This window comes from Ailuropoda melanoleuca, unplaced genomic scaffold (genome assembly GCF_002007445.2).
Source record: "Ailuropoda melanoleuca isolate Jingjing unplaced genomic scaffold, ASM200744v2 unplaced-scaffold11384, whole genome shotgun sequence".
NCBI lineage: Eukaryota > Metazoa > Chordata > Mammalia > Carnivora > Ursidae > Ailuropoda > Ailuropoda melanoleuca.
Window position 1 is genome coordinate 830,996 of NW_023179820.1, and position 18,381 is coordinate 849,376.

The window sequence follows — 18,381 nt, forward strand, 5'->3', positions numbered from 1 at the left end:
CAATATAATTTCTCAAATCTTATCTTTAGTGCACCCAAGAAAAAAACAATGATGCAATTCTACTTGTAAATTATAAACCAATAAAAATAGAATATATAAAAAGAAACAGTATTAACAGTTTCATGCTACATAGGAAAGAACAAAGCAAGAAAACCTAGTATTTCATCTCAGGGAATTACCACCAAATTAGTTTGCAAACCAAGGCTACTGATAAATATTATTAAACAATATATACCCTAAATTACTCTAGCGAGGTTACTAGTTACACGATTACAAAAATGGGCTTTGGGGGGAGGAGTTAAGATGGTGGAGTAGTAGGGGGACCCTGAACTTGCCATGTCTTTCAAATACAACCAGATTAACATTCAAGTATTTTGGGATGATCAGAGGATTAAGGAAATAATCTGCACAGTTGGAGCAAGAGAATGGGGTAGATACAAGGTTCAGAGCCCTGAACTGGGGGAGAGGAAAGCCGCAAGGCCATGAAGGGGACAGAACCCATTTCTCGGAGCAAAGTCAGGAAGAGGGAAAAAGTGGGAAAGAGCCCAGTGCATAGGGACCACACAATAAGCCACAGTGAGGAGATCCCGTGGATTGCACAGGGAGATACCACACCCATTCCAGAGGGCATTTGGAAGAGCCTACTTAGCCTCTCAAAGGACCAAAGGCCAGCTGGAAACACTGAGTGGTGCTCATCAGCGGGGTCACAGGTCCACACAGAGGGCAGAAAACCTCTTAACTTTTTGCTGTGAGCCACAGCAGGCTTAAACCTCTGTGTGTGTGCTGAGTGGCTGCTTTTCTGTGGCTGAACTGAGCAGAAAGCAGAGACTGCAGAAGATTGCAATTAAACGGCCGTAGTTTTTGCTGTCTGCCACAATAGAGTCAAGCCTTTTTAAAGACTTTTCTGGGACAGAGAGTAGGGGACAGAGCTGAGTGCAGACTACCAATAACCTGGTTCTAACTTTTTGTTGAGCATTACCATAAATTCTAGCCTCTGAGCAAGCTGTGTGATGGCTTTTTGGGATGGGACCGTGCTGGGCACAGCCCAAGTCTTCCCTCCTGGGATGGGATTGGGCCTGCACCTTACCAGGTCCTTTAAAACTTGGGAATTTTGAATCCCAGCCACCAGCCAAGGATAAAATACGTATCTGTGTCTCTGGGTGTGCCAACGGTCCAGGTACAGGCAGGTTAGGGCAGGGAACTGATGAAACAACAGGACACACGGGAGATTGTTTGCTTTTCTAAGAGGGCTTCTGAACAGTGCGGCTGAAGTTCTGCCCCCCAGGGACAAGAGGGCTGGGTGACACCATTTTCTATCTCCTCCACCACTCCTCTCTCCTTCCTCCCACCACCATAGCAGGACTTCAGAGAGAAACACAGCACCTCCAGTGGACTCTGAATTCCCTACGCTACACCCCAGTGCCTGGCAGGGACATTTTTAAAAGGGCAAGTCACCTTGTGAACCAGCCCAGCAAGCCTCTCCCACAGAAGACCAACACAGCCCTCATATCTACCAAGTCCACTGATTAAAGAAATTCCAAAACCTCACCCTCCAATGGAAATAGGACAAGGCTTGCTTCTTTTTTTTGTTTTTTACTCCCCTCTTCTCTTAATTTTTTTTTTTAAAGATTTTATTTATTTATTTGACAGAGATAGAGACAGCCAGAGAGAGAGGGAACACAAGCAGAGGGAGTGGGAGAGGAAGAAGCAGGCTCACAGCAGAGGAGCCCGATGTGGGGCTCGATCCCATAACGCCGGGATCACGCCCTGAGCCGAAGGCAGACGCTTAACCGCTGTGCCACCCAGGCACCCCTCTTAATTTTTAAGTGTTTTTTCATTTTGTATTTTTCTATTTCTTATTTTTTATTCTTCATCCTTTACTATCTATTTTGTCCCTTTTCTCTTTTTTTCTTTTCTTCTTTCTTTGTATCATGCTTATAATCTTTTGTTCAGTTGTCAGTTCAATTGTTTCCTTCTCTTATTTTTTGGACCTGGCTACATTTTTTCTCTTTTCTTCTTTCCCTACTCTTCTTTCCTTCCTTGTTTCTTATTTTCTACAGTCACATTTATAGTTTATTGTTTGTCTGTTTGTATCCATTTTTGTTCCATTTCCCTTTCTCTTGTTTTGGACCAGGATTTGGTTTTGTTTGGCTTTTTCTTTTTCCTTCTCTTTTTTTCTTTTTTCCTTTACAAGTTTAACTTGACAAATCAAACCACACCTACTTAAAGGTCAAAGCACTCCCCACTGCAAGCAAGGAGGAACTCTGTAGAAGAAGGACCAGTGGGAAAGAGCAGCCAAAACACAACAGCAGAATGTACACAGTATATACCAGAAACATTTTTTGAGGTTTTTGCTGTGGTTATTATTGATGTTTTTGCTATTTTGTTTTTTTTCTTTTCCTTCTTACTTTTCTGAATACAATGACTAGGAGAAATTCACTGCAAAAGAAAGAACAGGCGGCACTACTCTCTGCCAGGCATTTAAGATGTCGGAACTAGAAATCAAAACATAAAACATAAAACATAAAAGACACTGGAGAATCCCTTACTGTTAGAAATATAAAAATCCCTTACTGTTAGAAATAAAAGAACTAAAATCTAATCAGGACAAAATTAAAAATTCTATTACTGATATGCAGTCAAACATTGAGGCTCTAACAGCTAAGATAAATGAGGCAGAAGAGAGAGGCAGTGATATAGAACACAAAATGATGGAAAATAAGAAAGCTGAGAAAAAGAGAGAAAAACTACTACTGGATCACAAAGGGAGACTTCAAAAAATCAGCAATTCTGTAAAGCGAAATAATATTTGAGTAACAGAGGTCCTAGAAGATAAAGAGAGAGAGGGGGGAAGAAGGTTTACTTGAACAAATTATAGATCAGACCTTCCCTAATCTGGGGAAGGACAGAGGCATTAAAGTCCAGGAGAAACAGAGAACCCCCCACAAAATCAATAAAAATAGGTCAAGACCCCGACATAATATAGTAAAGCTTACAAATTTCAGAGATAAAGAGAAAATCCTGAAAGCAGCTTGGGACAAAAGGTCCTTAACCTACAAGGGTAGACACATAAGGCTGGCAGCAGACCTGTCCACAGAGAGCTGGCAGGCCAGAAAGGACTGGCAATGACATATTCAACATGCTAAATGGGAAAAATATGCAGCCAAGATTATTTTATCCAGCCAGGATGTCATTCAGAATAGAAGGAGAGATAAAGAGGTTCAGGACAAACAAAAAATGAAGGAATTTTTGGCCACTATACCAGCCCTGCAAGAAATACTAAAGGGGATCCTTTGAGTGGAGGGAGAGCCCAAAAGTAACAAAGACCAGAAAGGAACAGAGACAATCTACAGAAACAGTGACTTTACAGGAAATACAATGGCACTAAATTCCTATCTTTCAAGAATTACTCTAAATGTAAATGGACTAAATGCTCCAATTAAAAGACACAGGGTATCAGATTGGATAACAAAACAAGACCCATTGATATGCCAAGACTCATTTTAGACCCAAAGACACCTCCAGATTGAAAGTGAGGAGTGAGGGGATGGAGAACCATTTATCATGCTAATGGACAAGAATAGCTGGAGTAGCGATCCTTAGATCAGACAAACTAGTTTTTAAACCAAAGACGATAATAAGAGATGAACAAGGACACTACCTCATAATAAAAGGGTCTATCCAACAAGATCATCTAACAATTGTAATTATTCATGCCCCCAGCTTGGGAGCAGCCAAATATATAAAACAATTAATAACAAAATTAAAGAAACTCATTGATGATAATACAATAATAGTAGGGGACTTTGACACCCCACTCACACCAATGGACAGATCATTAAGCAGAAGATCCACAAGGAAACAAAGGCTTTGAATGACACACTGGACCAGATGGACTTCACAGATATATTCAGGGCATTTCCTCCTAAAGCAACATAATACACATTCCTCTTGAGTGTACGTGGAACGTTCTCCAAGAATAGACAATATACTTGGTCACAAATCAGGTCTCAAGTGATACAAAAAGACTGAGAAAATATACCATGTATATTTTCAGACCACAACGCTTTAAAACTTGAACACAATCACAACAGAAAAGTTGGAAAGAACACAAATACATGGAGGTTAACAAGCATCCATCTAACGAATGAATGGCTTAACCAGGAAATTAAATAAGAATTTTAGGGGCACCTGGGTGGCACAGCGGTTAAGCATCTGCCTTCGGCTCAGGGCGTGATCCCGGTGTTGTGGGATCAAGCCCCACATCAGGCTCTTCCACGATGAGCCTGCTTCTTCCTCTCCCACTCCCCCTTGCNCCCCCTGCTTGTGTTCCCTCTCTCGCTGGCTGTCTCTCTGTCGAATAAATAAATAAAATCTTAAAAAAAAAAAAAAAAGAATTTTAAAAAACATGGAAGCAAATGAAAATGAAAACATAACAATTCAGAACCTTTACAATACAGCAAAGGCAGTCCTAAGAGTGAAGTTTATAGCAATAAAGGCCTTCCTCAAGAAACAAGAAAGGTCTCAAATATACACCGTAACTTTACACCTAAGGGAGCTGGGAAAAGAACAGCAAATAAAGACTAGATCCAGCAGGAGAAGAGAAATAATAAAGGGTAGAGCAGAAATCAACGATACAGAAATGAAAACAAAAAACAAAAAACAATAGAACAGATCAATGAAACTAGGAGCTGGTTCCTTGAGAAAATTAATAATATTGATAAACCCCTAGTCAGACTTATCAAAAAGAAAAGAGAAAGAATCCAAATCAATAAAATCATGAATGAAGGAGAAAAGATCACAACCAACACCAAAGAAATACAAACAACTATAAGAGAATATTATGAGCAATTATGTGCTGACAAATCAGGCACCTTGGAAGAAATGGATGCATTCCTACAAACATATAAACTACCAACACTGAAACAGGAAGAAACAGAAAACCTGAACAGACCCATAACCAGCAAAGAAATTGAATCAGTAAGCCAAAATCTCCCAACAGCAAGAGTCCAGAGTCAGATGGCCTCCCAGGGGAATTCTACCAAACATTTAAAGAAGAATTAAGACCTGTTCTTCTGAAACTGTTCCAAAAAACAGAAATGGAAGGATATCTTCCAAACTCATTCTATGAAGCCAGCATTACCTTGATCCCAAAACCACACAAAGACCCCACTAAAAGGGAGAATTACAGATAAATATCCCTGATGAACATGGATGCAAAAATTCTCACCAAGATACTAGCTAATAGGAATCTACAGTACATCAAAAGGATTATTCACCACAACCAAGTGGGATTTATTCCTGGGCTGCAGGGGTGGTTCAACAACCAGAAATCAATTGAGGATCTTCTCAATTGATACAGAAAAAGCATTTGACAAAACACAGCATCCTTTTTTCATAAAAACTCTCTGCCATGTAGGGATAGAGGGAACATATCTCAATATCATAAAAGCCAAATACAAAAGATCCACAGCAAATATCATCCTCAATGGGGAAAAACTGATAGCTTTTCCTTAAGGTCATGAACACAACAGGGATGTCTACTCTCACTACTATTTCAACATACTGCTGGAAGTCCTAGCCTCAGCAATCAGACAACAAAAAGAAATAAACGGCATCAAATCAGCAAAGAAGTCAAACTTTCACTATTCACAGATGGCATGATACTCTGTGGAAAATCCAAAAGATTCCACCAAAAAATTGGTAGAACTGATACAGAAATTCAGGAAAGTCCCAGGATATTAAATCAATATCCAGAAGTCAGTTGCATTTCTATACACTAACAATAATGAAGAAGAAAGAGAAATCAGGGAATTGATCCCATTTACAGTTGCACCAAAAATTATAAGATACCTAGGAATAAACCTAACCAAAGAGGTAAAGAATCTGTATTCTGAAAACTATAGAACACTTATGAAAGAAATTGACGAAGACACAAAGAAATGGAAAAACATTCCATGTTCATGGATGGGAAGAACAAATATTGTTAAAATGTGTATGCTGCCCAAAGCAATCTATACATCAATGCAATCCCTATCAAATTACCATCAACATTTTTTACAGAACCAGAACAAACATTCCTAAAATTTGTATGGAACCAGAAAAGATCCCAAATAGCCAAAGGAATGTTGAAAAAGAAAACCAAAGCTGGAGGCGTCACAATTCCAGATTTCAAGCTATATTATAAAATTGTCATCAAGACAGTATGGTACTGGCATAAAAACAGACACATAGATGAATGGAACAGAACAGGGAACCCAGAAATGGAACCTCAACTCTATGGTCAACTAATCTTCGACAAAGTGGGAAAGAATATCCAATGGAAAAAAAGTCCCTTCAACAAATGGTGCTGGGAAAATTGGGACAGCCACATGCAGAAGAATGAAACTGGACCATTTTCTTACACTGTACACAATAATAAAATCAAAATGGATGAATGACCTAAATGTGAGACAGGAATCCATCAAAATCCTAGAGGAGAACACAGGCAGTAACTTCTTTGACCTCGGTTGCAGCAACTTTTTGCTAGACATGTCTTCAAAGGCAAGGGAAACAAAAGGAAAAATGAAATATTGGGACTCCATCAAGATAAAAAGCTTTTACACAGCAAAGGATACAGTCAACAAAACTAAAAGATAAGCTACAGAATGGGAGAAGATATCTGCAAACGTTTTATCAGATAAAGGGCTAGTATACAAAATCTATAAAGAACTAATCAAACTCGACACCCAAAAAACAAAAATCTACTGAAGAAATGGGCAGAAGACATGAACAGACATTTCTCCAAAGAAGACATACAAATGGCCAACAGATATATGAAAAAATGCACATCACTTGGCATCAGGGAAATTCAAATTAAAACCACAATGAGATACCACCTCACACTGGTCAGAATGGCTAAAATGAACAACTCAGGAAACACAGATGTTGGTGAGGATGCAGAGAAACAGGAACCCTCTTATACTGTTGTTGGGAATGGAAAGTTGTGCAGCCATTCTGGAAAACAGTATGGTGGTTCCTCAAGAAGTTAAAAATAGAGCTACCTACAATCCAGCAATTGCATTTATCCAAAGGACACAAACACAGTGATTTGAAGGGGCACCTGCACCCCAATGTTTATAGCAGCAATGTCCACAATAGCGAAGATATCAAAGGAGTCAGATGTCAATCGACAGATGAATGGATAAAGATGTGATACCTATATACAATGGAATATTACTCATGCATCAAAAAGAACGAAATCTTGCCATTTGCAATGATGTGGATGAAACTAGAGGGTATTATGTTAAGTGAAATAAGAGAAAGAAAAATACATGATTTCGGTCATATGTGGAATTTAAGAAACAAAGACAGATGAACATAGGGGAAGGAAAGGAAAAACAAAAAGATGAAAACAGAGAGGGAGACAAGCATAAGAGAGTCTTAACTATAGGAAATAAACTATGGGTTGCTGGAGGGGAGGTGGATGGGGGGATGGGGTAACTGGTTGATAGGCATTAAGGAGGGCACTTGATGAAATGAGCACTGGGTGTTATATGCAACTGATGAATCGTTAAATTCTACCTCTGAAAAGAACAATACCCTATATGTTAATTAAATAGAATTTAAATTAAAAAATTTTTTAAAATACTAAAATGAATTGAAAGTTTTCTTTTCTTTTTTTAAATATTATGTTATGTTAGTCACCATACAATACATCATTAGTTTTTGATGTAGTGTTCCATGATTCATTGTTTGTGTGTAACACCCAGTGCTCCATGCAACATGTACCCTCCTTAATAGCCATCATCGGGCCAACCCATACCCCCACCCCCCTCTGCTCTGAAACCCTCAGTTTGTTTCCCAGAGTCCATAGTCTCTCATGGTTCATCTCTCCCTCTGATTCTCCCCCTTCATTTTTCCCTTACTTCTCCTAATGTCCTCCATGCTATTCCTTATGTTCCAAATGTAAGTGAAACCATATGATAATTGTCTTTCTCTGCTTGACTTATTTCACTTAGCATAATCCCTCCAGTTCCATCCATGTTGATGCAAATGATGGGTATTCATCCTTTTTAATAGCTGAGTAATATTCCATTGTATATATGGACCTATCCATTCGTCTGTTGAAGGGCATCTGGGCTCCTTCCACAGTTTGGCTATTGTGGACAATGCTGCTATGAACATTAGGGTGCACATACTCCTTCTTTTCACCTCATCTGTATGTTTGGGGTAAATACCTAGTAGTGTAATTGTTGAAACAGTTTTCTATTAGGGACTTTATAATGATCCATGTTTTGAATGGCAAAAGAAACATTCCTTATAGGAAAAAGTAACCTTCTAGTAAGCATGTTTAGTTAGTATTGAAACTATGCCTACATTAACATCTGTTCAAACTGTACTACCTTAGAAAGGCCTTCTCTGACCACTCCACCTAAATATCTATCATGGTACATATCCCCCACCCTGTTCAAGAGGCTGTCTCCCTCCCTGCTTCATTACTACCCTATATTACACTAGTGCTTCTGTAGTTCTCAAGTTCTATGACACTTCAGACTACTTCATGTTATCTTCTGTATTTGTCTGTTTATTGTTTGTCACCCATTGTAATTCCAGGAGGGCAGAGATTTGTGCCTCTTTGCATCACTCACCATCCCCACCACTTAGAACAAAGTCAGGAATATGCTCAGTCAACATCGGTTGAAGGCAATCAGGAGGCAAGAAATAATCTGGTGAAACAGTATATAAGGGAAAACAACTAATAACATGCAGGGCTTGTTATATATATATAACACTGAAGGGACTGGCTTATGGCTTATTAAAAATCAGAACACTTTTATACCAAGGCTGATTTCTAATTATTCAGTCAAATATAAGTTTGGTTTTTGTTTTTTTTTAATATTCATCCATTTATTTTAGAGAGAGAGAGAAAAAGAGTGAGAAAGCAAGTGCAAGTGGGGGGTAGGGGCGGAGGGAGAGAATCTTCAAGCAGACTCCCCGCTGAGCATGGAGCCTGTCATGGGGCTTGACCCCAGGACTCTGAGATAATGACCTGAGCCCAAACCAAGAGTCGGACGCCCCTATATGCTTTTTTTTCAAAAAAACAAAACAAAAAAAAAAAACAAATAACCACACCTACCCATCTGGGAAGAGTTAACCACACAGAGCACATCTATTCAAACACCTTGTGCTTCAGCTTGTGAAACAAATGAAGTTATTATGACATAGTCATATGATGGCAAAGTAGATAATGCATATTTATGAAGCGTGTATATAGACTCTTACCTGGATACAAGAGACAAAAGGTGGAAAGAAAGAGAAAGTGGTGTTAAGAAAATGATTAAAGTCCTGGAGCAACTTTTGAGTAATGTTGTTTTTCTCAGACACGGTCTTATATTTATCCATCTCTTTTATAATTCCAGAAAACAAGCTGCCAAAGAGCTGTTTTGCAATTATTGGGTCTCTCTGTAAAATATCCAAGACAAAGACAAATTAGGATCTGAAATAAAAATGCTATAATTCACTAGTACTATAAGAGCTTTATTTGAAAACACAAACTGCTGCAAACATATCTAATTTACATCTCAATTTTGTTTAGAAAGTTTTAACAGGCATTTAAACGGCTAGTATTTGAAATTTAACCAAATATACCTGTGATATCATGGATTTTGGACCCAGAAGTAATGTAAACTGGCTTAATCTCATATGTAGGCACATAGCTTAACTCATCGGTGAGTCTGGACCTTCAGATACCTCATCGTTAAGATGGGGATAACAGAACACATCTCAGGGTTGTGGTAACGATTAGCCCAGACAATGCACATCAAGTGACCACTGCAGTAACTGATAAGATCTTCAAGAAAGATCAAATGAGATTTTTAGGTACTATCTTCACATTAGTATCATCATAAAGCTAAAGATAACTAACTAATAAGCTTAAATAAAATGCCAATTTAAAATTTCAAAGTCCCATGATTATGACCATTTAAACTGTTAAAATCACCAGTAGCCATTTTTGTGCTTTTCATGTTTGGTGTATTCAGCTCTAACAGAGTGCTACCTGATCTTTTATGGCTTTAACCCTCACACTCCATGACCACAGGAACCTTATCCTTTATCTGTGCCTATGACACCAGTACTAAGAACAGTCTCTAGCATGCAGTGTCTATATTTTATAAATGAAGGCATGAATGCATGAATTAGTAAGATTTAAAAATTATTTTGCTTGATAAAAACTGCATCTGAATAAAAAGTACAATTTGATTTGTTCTTTGTTATTTAAGTAATGTATTTGTCTTATATAAAGTTATATGGTTGCTATAAAATTTCAGAAAATATAAATTAGGAAAAAAGAAAATATTTCACTCATAATTATACTACATGAAGACAGTCACTGCCATGGGTTGGTCTTCTACTGACATGCACACTCTTTCATATGGTATCTGTCTGATCACTTTTTTCACTTAATTTGAGGCAGAAGGTTCTCAGGTCTACAACCCAATTCTTGAGTCTTATGCACAAATTCCCTCACTGCCCAGGGAGTTCCAAATGCTCCTTCTGTTATGATAATACAATGATGCTTAATATAATGTTTTCAGAGCAACAGAATGCTGCTGCGGGACACGTGCTGTAATGGCTAGTTTACAGGCTCCTCTTCAGTTCTCTAGCGTGCAATGCTCATGATGAAGAAGAGGAGCCCCAGACAGCAGAGGAGGCCTCATCTGTATTGTCCACAGCTGCACCTCATTGCTTAGAACAGTCCCTGACATCCAGAAGGAGTTGCTCCATATATAGTATTTGTTGAATGAAGAACTGGAATTTGAGAAATACAAGGAAACACATTCCTTTTCAAAGAACAGAAAAAATGTAGTCATGTTTTTTCGAAACAAAATTCATCATTTTAATATTTTCCAAGCACTAATGAGATGAACTGACTTGGACATGGGTCTCTCAGCAGTATCAGGCTTGAAACCTGCTACACACACATACCTATCCAACATGGGCAGATGCAAACTATGCCTAGGAGAGCAGGTGCCAGCATCATTTCTGAGGCAGTGATGTGCATACATGTGCGCAAGGTACTAGAAAAACTGGGAAATAATGAGGGTGAAGAAAAGCACTGGGCCAGGCATCAAAACAGAGGGGCCTTTGTCTTAGTTCCACACTCAGCAAGATACAGAGTTTGAACCATATTATCCATTCTTTGCTAACCTTCAGTTCTTTATCTGTAAATGTGTAGAACAACTGCCTTTATGTCACAAAATTATTGGGAGAATCTAATGAAAAGAATGTGAAGACACTCTATAAGAACCAAGGGCTCTTCTGTGATAGTAGTTACATGAATCAGTATGCTACAATTGCACAGAATCACACACACACGAAGGGAAAAGTGGTTAAGACCAGTCCAGTTAACACTACTGTTCCAATGTCAATTTCTAGACCAACATAATGTACTATGGTTAAATAAGATACCACCAGTGGGGGAAGCCAGGTAAAGGGTATGTGGGACTATGTACTACTTTTGCAAATTCCTGTCAATCTATATTTATTTAGATTAAAAAGCTTAAAAAAGAGTAAAAGATTATGCAGATATAATTTATTATTACAAGCAACATTAGTTCTGAAAATTTACATATAATAAAATATATGGCATTATATTTCAGCACCTAGCATAATGTTACGTGTGTGTGTGTGTGTGTGTGTGTGTGTGTGTATATATATATATATATATAAAATACTTTTCAATTTTTAGTTATTTCAATAAAATCAAAGGAATCTTAATTAGGCTTTCAGGGAATAAATATTCTGTTTTTGTCAGAGAATTCAGGTAGAAAACTTCATTCACTCTCAACCCTAACAATTTAGAAAAATATTTGCAATCCTCTGCTATTAAGAAAATTAACAGAGGAGGAAAATACTAATCCCACCTATAAACTGATATTCTCCTGATTGTGCCAGCCACAAAAATGATCTCGTATAAGCAATGATTTAAGTGGCTTAGCACTTTGAAGTTTATTACACATTATTTCACTGACCAACATTATTGGTAAGAAAAATAGATTTCACTCCCTGGTTTTATAGATGAAGAAGTTGTGGCTCAGAGTATTGAGTGTTTTGACAACAACCCCAACTGCAGGGCTATCTTCTAGATGACTCTGAGTCGCACCTATGAAAAGAAGTTTTGGAGCCAGGAAATAGCAGGGCCAAGACTTGGACCAATGTCTTTTAACCAAGTCTATTGTTAAAGACAAATCAACACCTCGTTTATGATACAGTGTAGCATCAACCATTTTCTTTGCACATTGTAGTCCCCGGAACTCTTCAATAGTTTTTATCTGTCAATCGAAAAATGAAGCATTCAGGGACCAACCTGGGCCACAGCTTGCAAGGGGGTGATCAGGCTACTGTATTTAATCTGAATGTCAGGAAGGTCTCCTTGACGGTAACTCCTGTACAAAATGACTTGGGCATCGTGCTTCATTTTTAACTCACTCTTAAACTCCTACAATCATTAGAACCAAAGAAAGAAGATTAGAATTCTCATTGAAAAAATCTGTAGTGCATGAACTATGAAACAATCGGTCAGTACTTATCTTTAATATAAAGGTGAACTTGATGACAATTTTTATCCAAAATGGTTTGGTCACTACACTTTACCAGTCTATGACAGACAATAAATCCAAAATAAAAATTACTATCAAATGAGCAGTAAGATTATTTAAATATTCATCATAAAATAATGTAAATATTGGTAAACTCAGAGAACTTGAATTAAAACTTTTTAGAGCCATATTTCAGAGGGTTATATTTCGTCTTAATTCCTCGTAGAAAAACCGTGGCTATCAGGCCCAGTGATAGCACCACAGCCCAACTCCCAGCTCCTCCTGACCCTGCTCACCTGCTCAGGCCAGGCTGGCCTCGCACCTGCTCCTGAGTCACCCCCAACTCCCCACCACACAGGGCTGTGGAACCTGTACATCTCTGCCTAGAATGTCTTTTCACAGTTTTCCTCTTATCATTTGGTTCCCACCTCAGATATCCTCTTCAAAGAGGCTTGCTTTCTCACTTCCTCTTTAACAGTCTTCCCCACACAGGTCATCACTTGGTTAATTTCCAATGCTGCACATTATAATCCTAACCCATTCACTTCTTTTTTGTTCTGTTGTACACACTGGGTTGTAGCTCCATGAATGCTTATGTATATTATATCCACCCTATACCACTACTACTGAGAGTAGTGCCTGACACTGAGCACAATGCTCCCAACAAATAAAATGCATGGACGTCCGATGCCTGATTACCTCCACGCCATTCTCACTGAGAGGTCAGCCGCTTCAGATGAAAACTCCTGTGTCAGAGGGAATGCATGGCCTCACACCGCACGCCATTCCACATTTATTAATTATTTAAAGGACTTTCTTCGTATCAGACCAAAATATCTCCCTGTGATTTCTAGCCAACAATCCTGGTTTTATCTTTCCCTTCTGTTCATATTCTGCTTGTTATTTCCTTTAGGTACACCTAGTTAGGTTTTAGGCTTAATTAGTAGCTTGTGGCTACTTCTCTGAGTGGGCAGAGCAGAAGGCCATCCACGTGTGGTGGGGCCAGTGAGAGGACCGTGGGATGACTGTGGGACACTGATTTTGGACCCTCATTTTCAAGAGAATAGCACTGGATATTATACACAACTAATGAATCATTGAACACTACATCAAAAGCTAATGATGTTAGTGGCTAACTGAACATAATAAAAAAAGAGAAAGAGAGAGAGAATGGCTGTACTTACAGAGACAAGAAAAAGATGAAATGTACACTTTCTTTCCACAGAAGATATAGTGGAAACATTCAACTACTTCGTACTCAGATTTCCAAGTTAATTAAGTGAATGAGGATTTAAACTGAATTAGAACAAACTCAGTCTTTTTTTTAACTCACCATCTTGTCTTCCTTGAAAATTTTGTCATAATTACTGATTCATAAGTAACACTGAAGCTACGGCTAAACAAATTCTTTCATTATTTCCACATTTTGAGAAATGTTTAATTCATGCCACACTAGGTCGCTGCTTTCAGCAGATAACCCTGGACCACCTGCTTGGCCTGTTCACCCCTTTCTCTAGGCTCACCATTCCCTCTTCATCCAGGTACCCCTAGGAGAGTGGCTGGTTGTGATGTGGTCCCACAGTGGCCCCAGGCCCAAGGTAGGTCAAGGCTCTGGGTAACCCTTCCTAGCAGCTAAAGTTGTAAGATCATTCAGGAGTGACTGGAGGCTGTGTCTCCACCACATGGAGACAGCCAGGCTGTGCACAGAGAAGTACAAAGCCAAGCTGCAGTAAGAGTCTGAGATAAGGAGCAGGGATGAGGTCCTGGCAGTGGCTGTGGGCCGCAATATACTGCAGATTCAAGGCACTACCCACACAGTCCCCATTCCAAGATACCCACAACCTCATCAGTAAGTCATGACTGTCCTTTATATTACATTAGTCAGAGGAATAATCTTTGCTGCATAAGTAACTTTGACTCATATAGTGCTGCTTCTGTAATTTTGTTGTGGAAGAAATCCTGACAAGAAACTTATTTCCTTAATATATTATCCTTTGATATAAAATAAATATTTCTGACCACTCAAATTCTTGAAAAAGATACAAACCTTCTCTCGTTTTTGTTCAGCAATACCTTTTCTGGCATAAATCAAACTGAGCTTTTCTTGGTCCGTTATAAATCTTCTGCGTAATCTTAATATTTCTGCCCGATTATCTATGCCTGAAAAATATAAAGGTTACAGATGGCCAATTTGATGTTTGCAGTTGAATTCGTTTTCTTTCTAGAATCCCCTAAAATAAAAGTAGAATTATTTGCTTGCCTCCATTTTTTACTCTCTACTAGTTCTGTTTTGTTTTAATGACACAAGTCTATGAAGAACAGAGAAGAGCACAGGAGACCACTAACCAGTTCTGGAAGCTAGAGAATAGAAAGTTGTAACTAACTCAGCCCAACCCCAGTGCCACCATGCAGAGAACAGGGACAAAGCGAGGACAGTGGAGATGACCTGGAAGGCTCAGGACCTGGCAGCAGCAGACACATCTACGGGAGGAGAGGAAAGTGAGGCTGCAGCAGGAGGTGTGGTTAGAAAGCACTGCCCCTAGTGCTATGGGTGCGGAGCCTGGGAGAGGACACAGGGCCCATGGGGGTACAGGGCCGGTATGGCTGCAGGCACAGCAACCACACCACGAGCGACCACAAGGGCTTCTGGAACCTGCAGCTGCCTGCTCCTGCTTGGCCTCTAGAGTGCTGGCACCCTGGCCTGCTAGTCTACAGGCAAGAGACTGGAGATTTTGCCCCTGGGTAATCCATGAGCACAAAGCACAGGCAAAGATACCAACACATCAGGAGTTTCAGTGTCCTAGTCTAGTCTGACCTCTGCACTCCTGATGTGCAGCTATTCCAAATGCCTTTTTGGTGCTGCATCTGGGAGTACAGGCAAAAAGCCAAGTCACCAGACGTTTTGAGGAAAGTGTCAAATATGAAGGAGAGAAATGGGAAAAAAAAAACCCAAACAAACTAAATAGGGAAAGAGCAGCTGTTGAAAAAAGCCCACCCAGGGGAAAAAAAATTCAAAATATTATCAGTTATCAAAAAGACAAAAGTAGAAATTGCAACAGTGGATCAAGGACTGAAAGGGCATTCAGAGAACATAAAAAGCTCATGGAAACTAAAAATATGATATCAAACTTAAAAGGGTTAGAAGATAGGTTGACGTGATTTCCCAGAATACAAAGCAAAAAGGGAAAAAAAAAACAAGAAAATCATAAGATCTGATAAGGTCTGATATCCAAGCAACAGGATTCCAAAAAGAAAACTGACATGAGGAAATCATCAACAAATCATCCAAGAAAAAATATTCCAGAACTGGAAAGTGCATTAGCAGTCTGAAAGGGCCCTCCTAGAGCCCAGAAAAATGGACTAAAACAGACCTGCATGCTCCAAAGGACACTTTCGCGAAATTTCCTAAAATTGATTTAAAAGAAAGGATCCTAAGATCTTCAGCAGAGAAAAAAATCCAATTCTTACAAAGAATCAACAAAATGAATGCCACCAGGTTTCCCAACCCAACCTTGGGGACTAGGGAACCCTGACGAGTTTACACTCAAAATTCTATAGCTAAATTACCCAGGAGGTGTGAGTGCCATCAAAGCATCAGAAACAGCTTACTGCTTCTGACCCCTTTTCTCAGGAAGCTACTCGAGGAAGTTCTTCACCAGAAAGAAGGAACAAGCCAAGGAAGAAGAATCAGATCCAAGAGAGGTGATGAAGAAGTGGTCTCTCTTCATCCTCAGGATGAAGAGGTGGTCTCCAGGCCACAGCTGAGCAGACACCCCAAGAGCAAGTAGCCTGGAACAGGTGTCTCAGAAGCTCCAGGAGAGATTTCTTTTAAGATGAAACATTTATGTGTTGGAACACAGTAAAAGACAATGATACCACTCAAAGGAAATCAAGTAATAATATGTAGAAATCTGAACCAGAATAATTAATGCCTAGGAAAAATTATTGTACAAAAAAGGAAAAATAATCATAGTAGCACTATGCCTTGAAGACACATAATATTTATGTAATCAAAATAATAGGAAACTACTCATGAAACCAAGGTTAAGACATAATTATATCAGAGGATGAGAGCACAGGAAGAATTCATGGTGAGTGTGTGTGGTAGGTGGGGGTGAGAGACAAGAAGGGGCCAGATCCTCAACGTCCATAATGCAAGCTAAAAGAGAATGATTACTACTGAAAGAAAAAAAAAAAGGTAGGGTAGCAATATTGGAGATACGGAAGGGTGTAAGTGGTTGTGTCTGGAATTTGGGAAATGGGTATGGAGCGTTGCTCTTTCTTCTAGAAAGCTTGGCAAAGTATTTGATTCTTTAAAATACATGCATGTATTACTCTGATACAAATAATTAAAGGAAACTGTAATAAAGAACTAAAATAATGGTTGAAAAGTGACATTTTAATTACATTACAATTTCGTTTTTAAATGTCAATGGTAATAAATAGTATCATAGTAAGGATTAATTCACCATATTTTATGAACTTCCAAATATTCCTCTTTAGGGAAGAAAGTACATAAACCCCAAAGAAGACAGATAGTATGGGAAATATTTTATATTTCCAAAGGTACAAGAGGACATTCAAATATATTAATCAAATTAAAATAGATAGCTAACAGTATTCATTTTGCCTACTCAGTTCTATGAACTTTTTCAAATGCATATATAAAACTTTTAAGGAAAATGGTTTAAAAGCTATGTTTTACCTCTTATCCTCCTTAATTTCTATACAAGGTCAATGACAGGGAAAAACTACTCAACAGTTTGACTTGTGGACTATGCTGCCATCCTCAGCCACTTCGCTCTGTTTTCTACGCCTCCTCCCAGTTCAGTAGAGTGGGTCAGGGGCAATCACCATGCATTAACTGGACTGCAGGCTGCCCCAAATGCACACCTCAACAATTCTGTGGGAAGATGCATGTGCCATGCGTTTGAGGTGAGCAAGACAATTCATGAGCCACAGGAGGGTAAAAGTCATTCTGGGACTGCACTTTAACTTCGGGGCTTTCATCGTCGAAGTTATAGAAGGACAGAGAACCGTGCACTCTGGCTGGATGACAGTCTGGTGAAGAAACAGCAGAAGAGGGTATAAAGGAAAGAAGACTGGTGGGAAGCAACCAAGCAGGGGGCAGAACAGACAGAGCAGGAGGGGGCTCATTATCCCCCTTCAAACCCAGAGTGGTGAGCAAAAGGAAGCTAGATTTACCTCACCTACATTAAGTTCACAGAATTATATATGGCCACAGATTTGTGACATAAATGTGAAGAAGAGTGGTTGGAAATGAACTATTTCATGTATGTGTTTAGCTCCTAAAGGAATTTACCCACACTCATTTAAAATAAAGCTTATCAGGGGCATCTGGCTGGCTCAGTCAGTAAAGTGTGCAACACTTGATCTCGGGGTTGTGAGTTTAAGCCCCGCGTTGGGTATAGAGATTGCTTAAAAACAAAATCTTAAAAAATAAATAAAATAAACTAAAGCATATCTGAGGGGAGGTGGGTGGGGGGATGAGTCAAGTAGGTGAAGCGGATTAAGGGTACACTTATCTGGATTGAAGACCCTCGCCCAGGGCACTGTGGAAAAGTCAGCTATGGGCTGAGAGGTTAAGATGGCGGAGGAGTAGGGGACCCCTTTTTCAGCCGGTCCCCTGAGTTGAGCTGGATAGGTACCAGACCAGCAGGAATATCCACGGAATCAGCCTGAGACGCAGGAAGATACATCTGGATCTCTACAAATGAACATCTCCAGCGCTGAGTATCGAGGTACGAAGCGGGGAGCCGTGAAACCGCGCACAGATATC

The 18,381-nt window shown here is 39.3% G+C and overlaps 1 protein-coding gene across 9 annotated transcripts in view; it reads right to left on the bottom strand.

Moving 5' to 3' along the window:
- PRKDC (protein kinase, DNA-activated, catalytic subunit) overlaps nt 1–18,381 on the bottom strand; it is a 247,506-nt gene that overhangs the window by 69,702 nt on the left and 159,423 nt on the right. For all 9 annotated transcript variants that reach the window (XR_004622659.1, XM_034650151.1, XM_034650152.1 and 6 more), the window contains 3 exons: nt 14,629–14,741; nt 12,350–12,481; nt 9,265–9,444 (listed from right to left, as the gene is read on the bottom strand). Coding sequence is in view for 8 of the 9 variants with exons in the window: in XM_034650151.1 (XP_034506042.1) it covers nt 9,265–9,444; nt 12,350–12,481; nt 14,629–14,741 (425 nt within the window). In the remaining variant the exon portion in view is untranslated. The remainder of the gene's footprint in view (nt 1–9,264; nt 9,445–12,349; nt 12,482–14,628; nt 14,742–18,381) is intronic.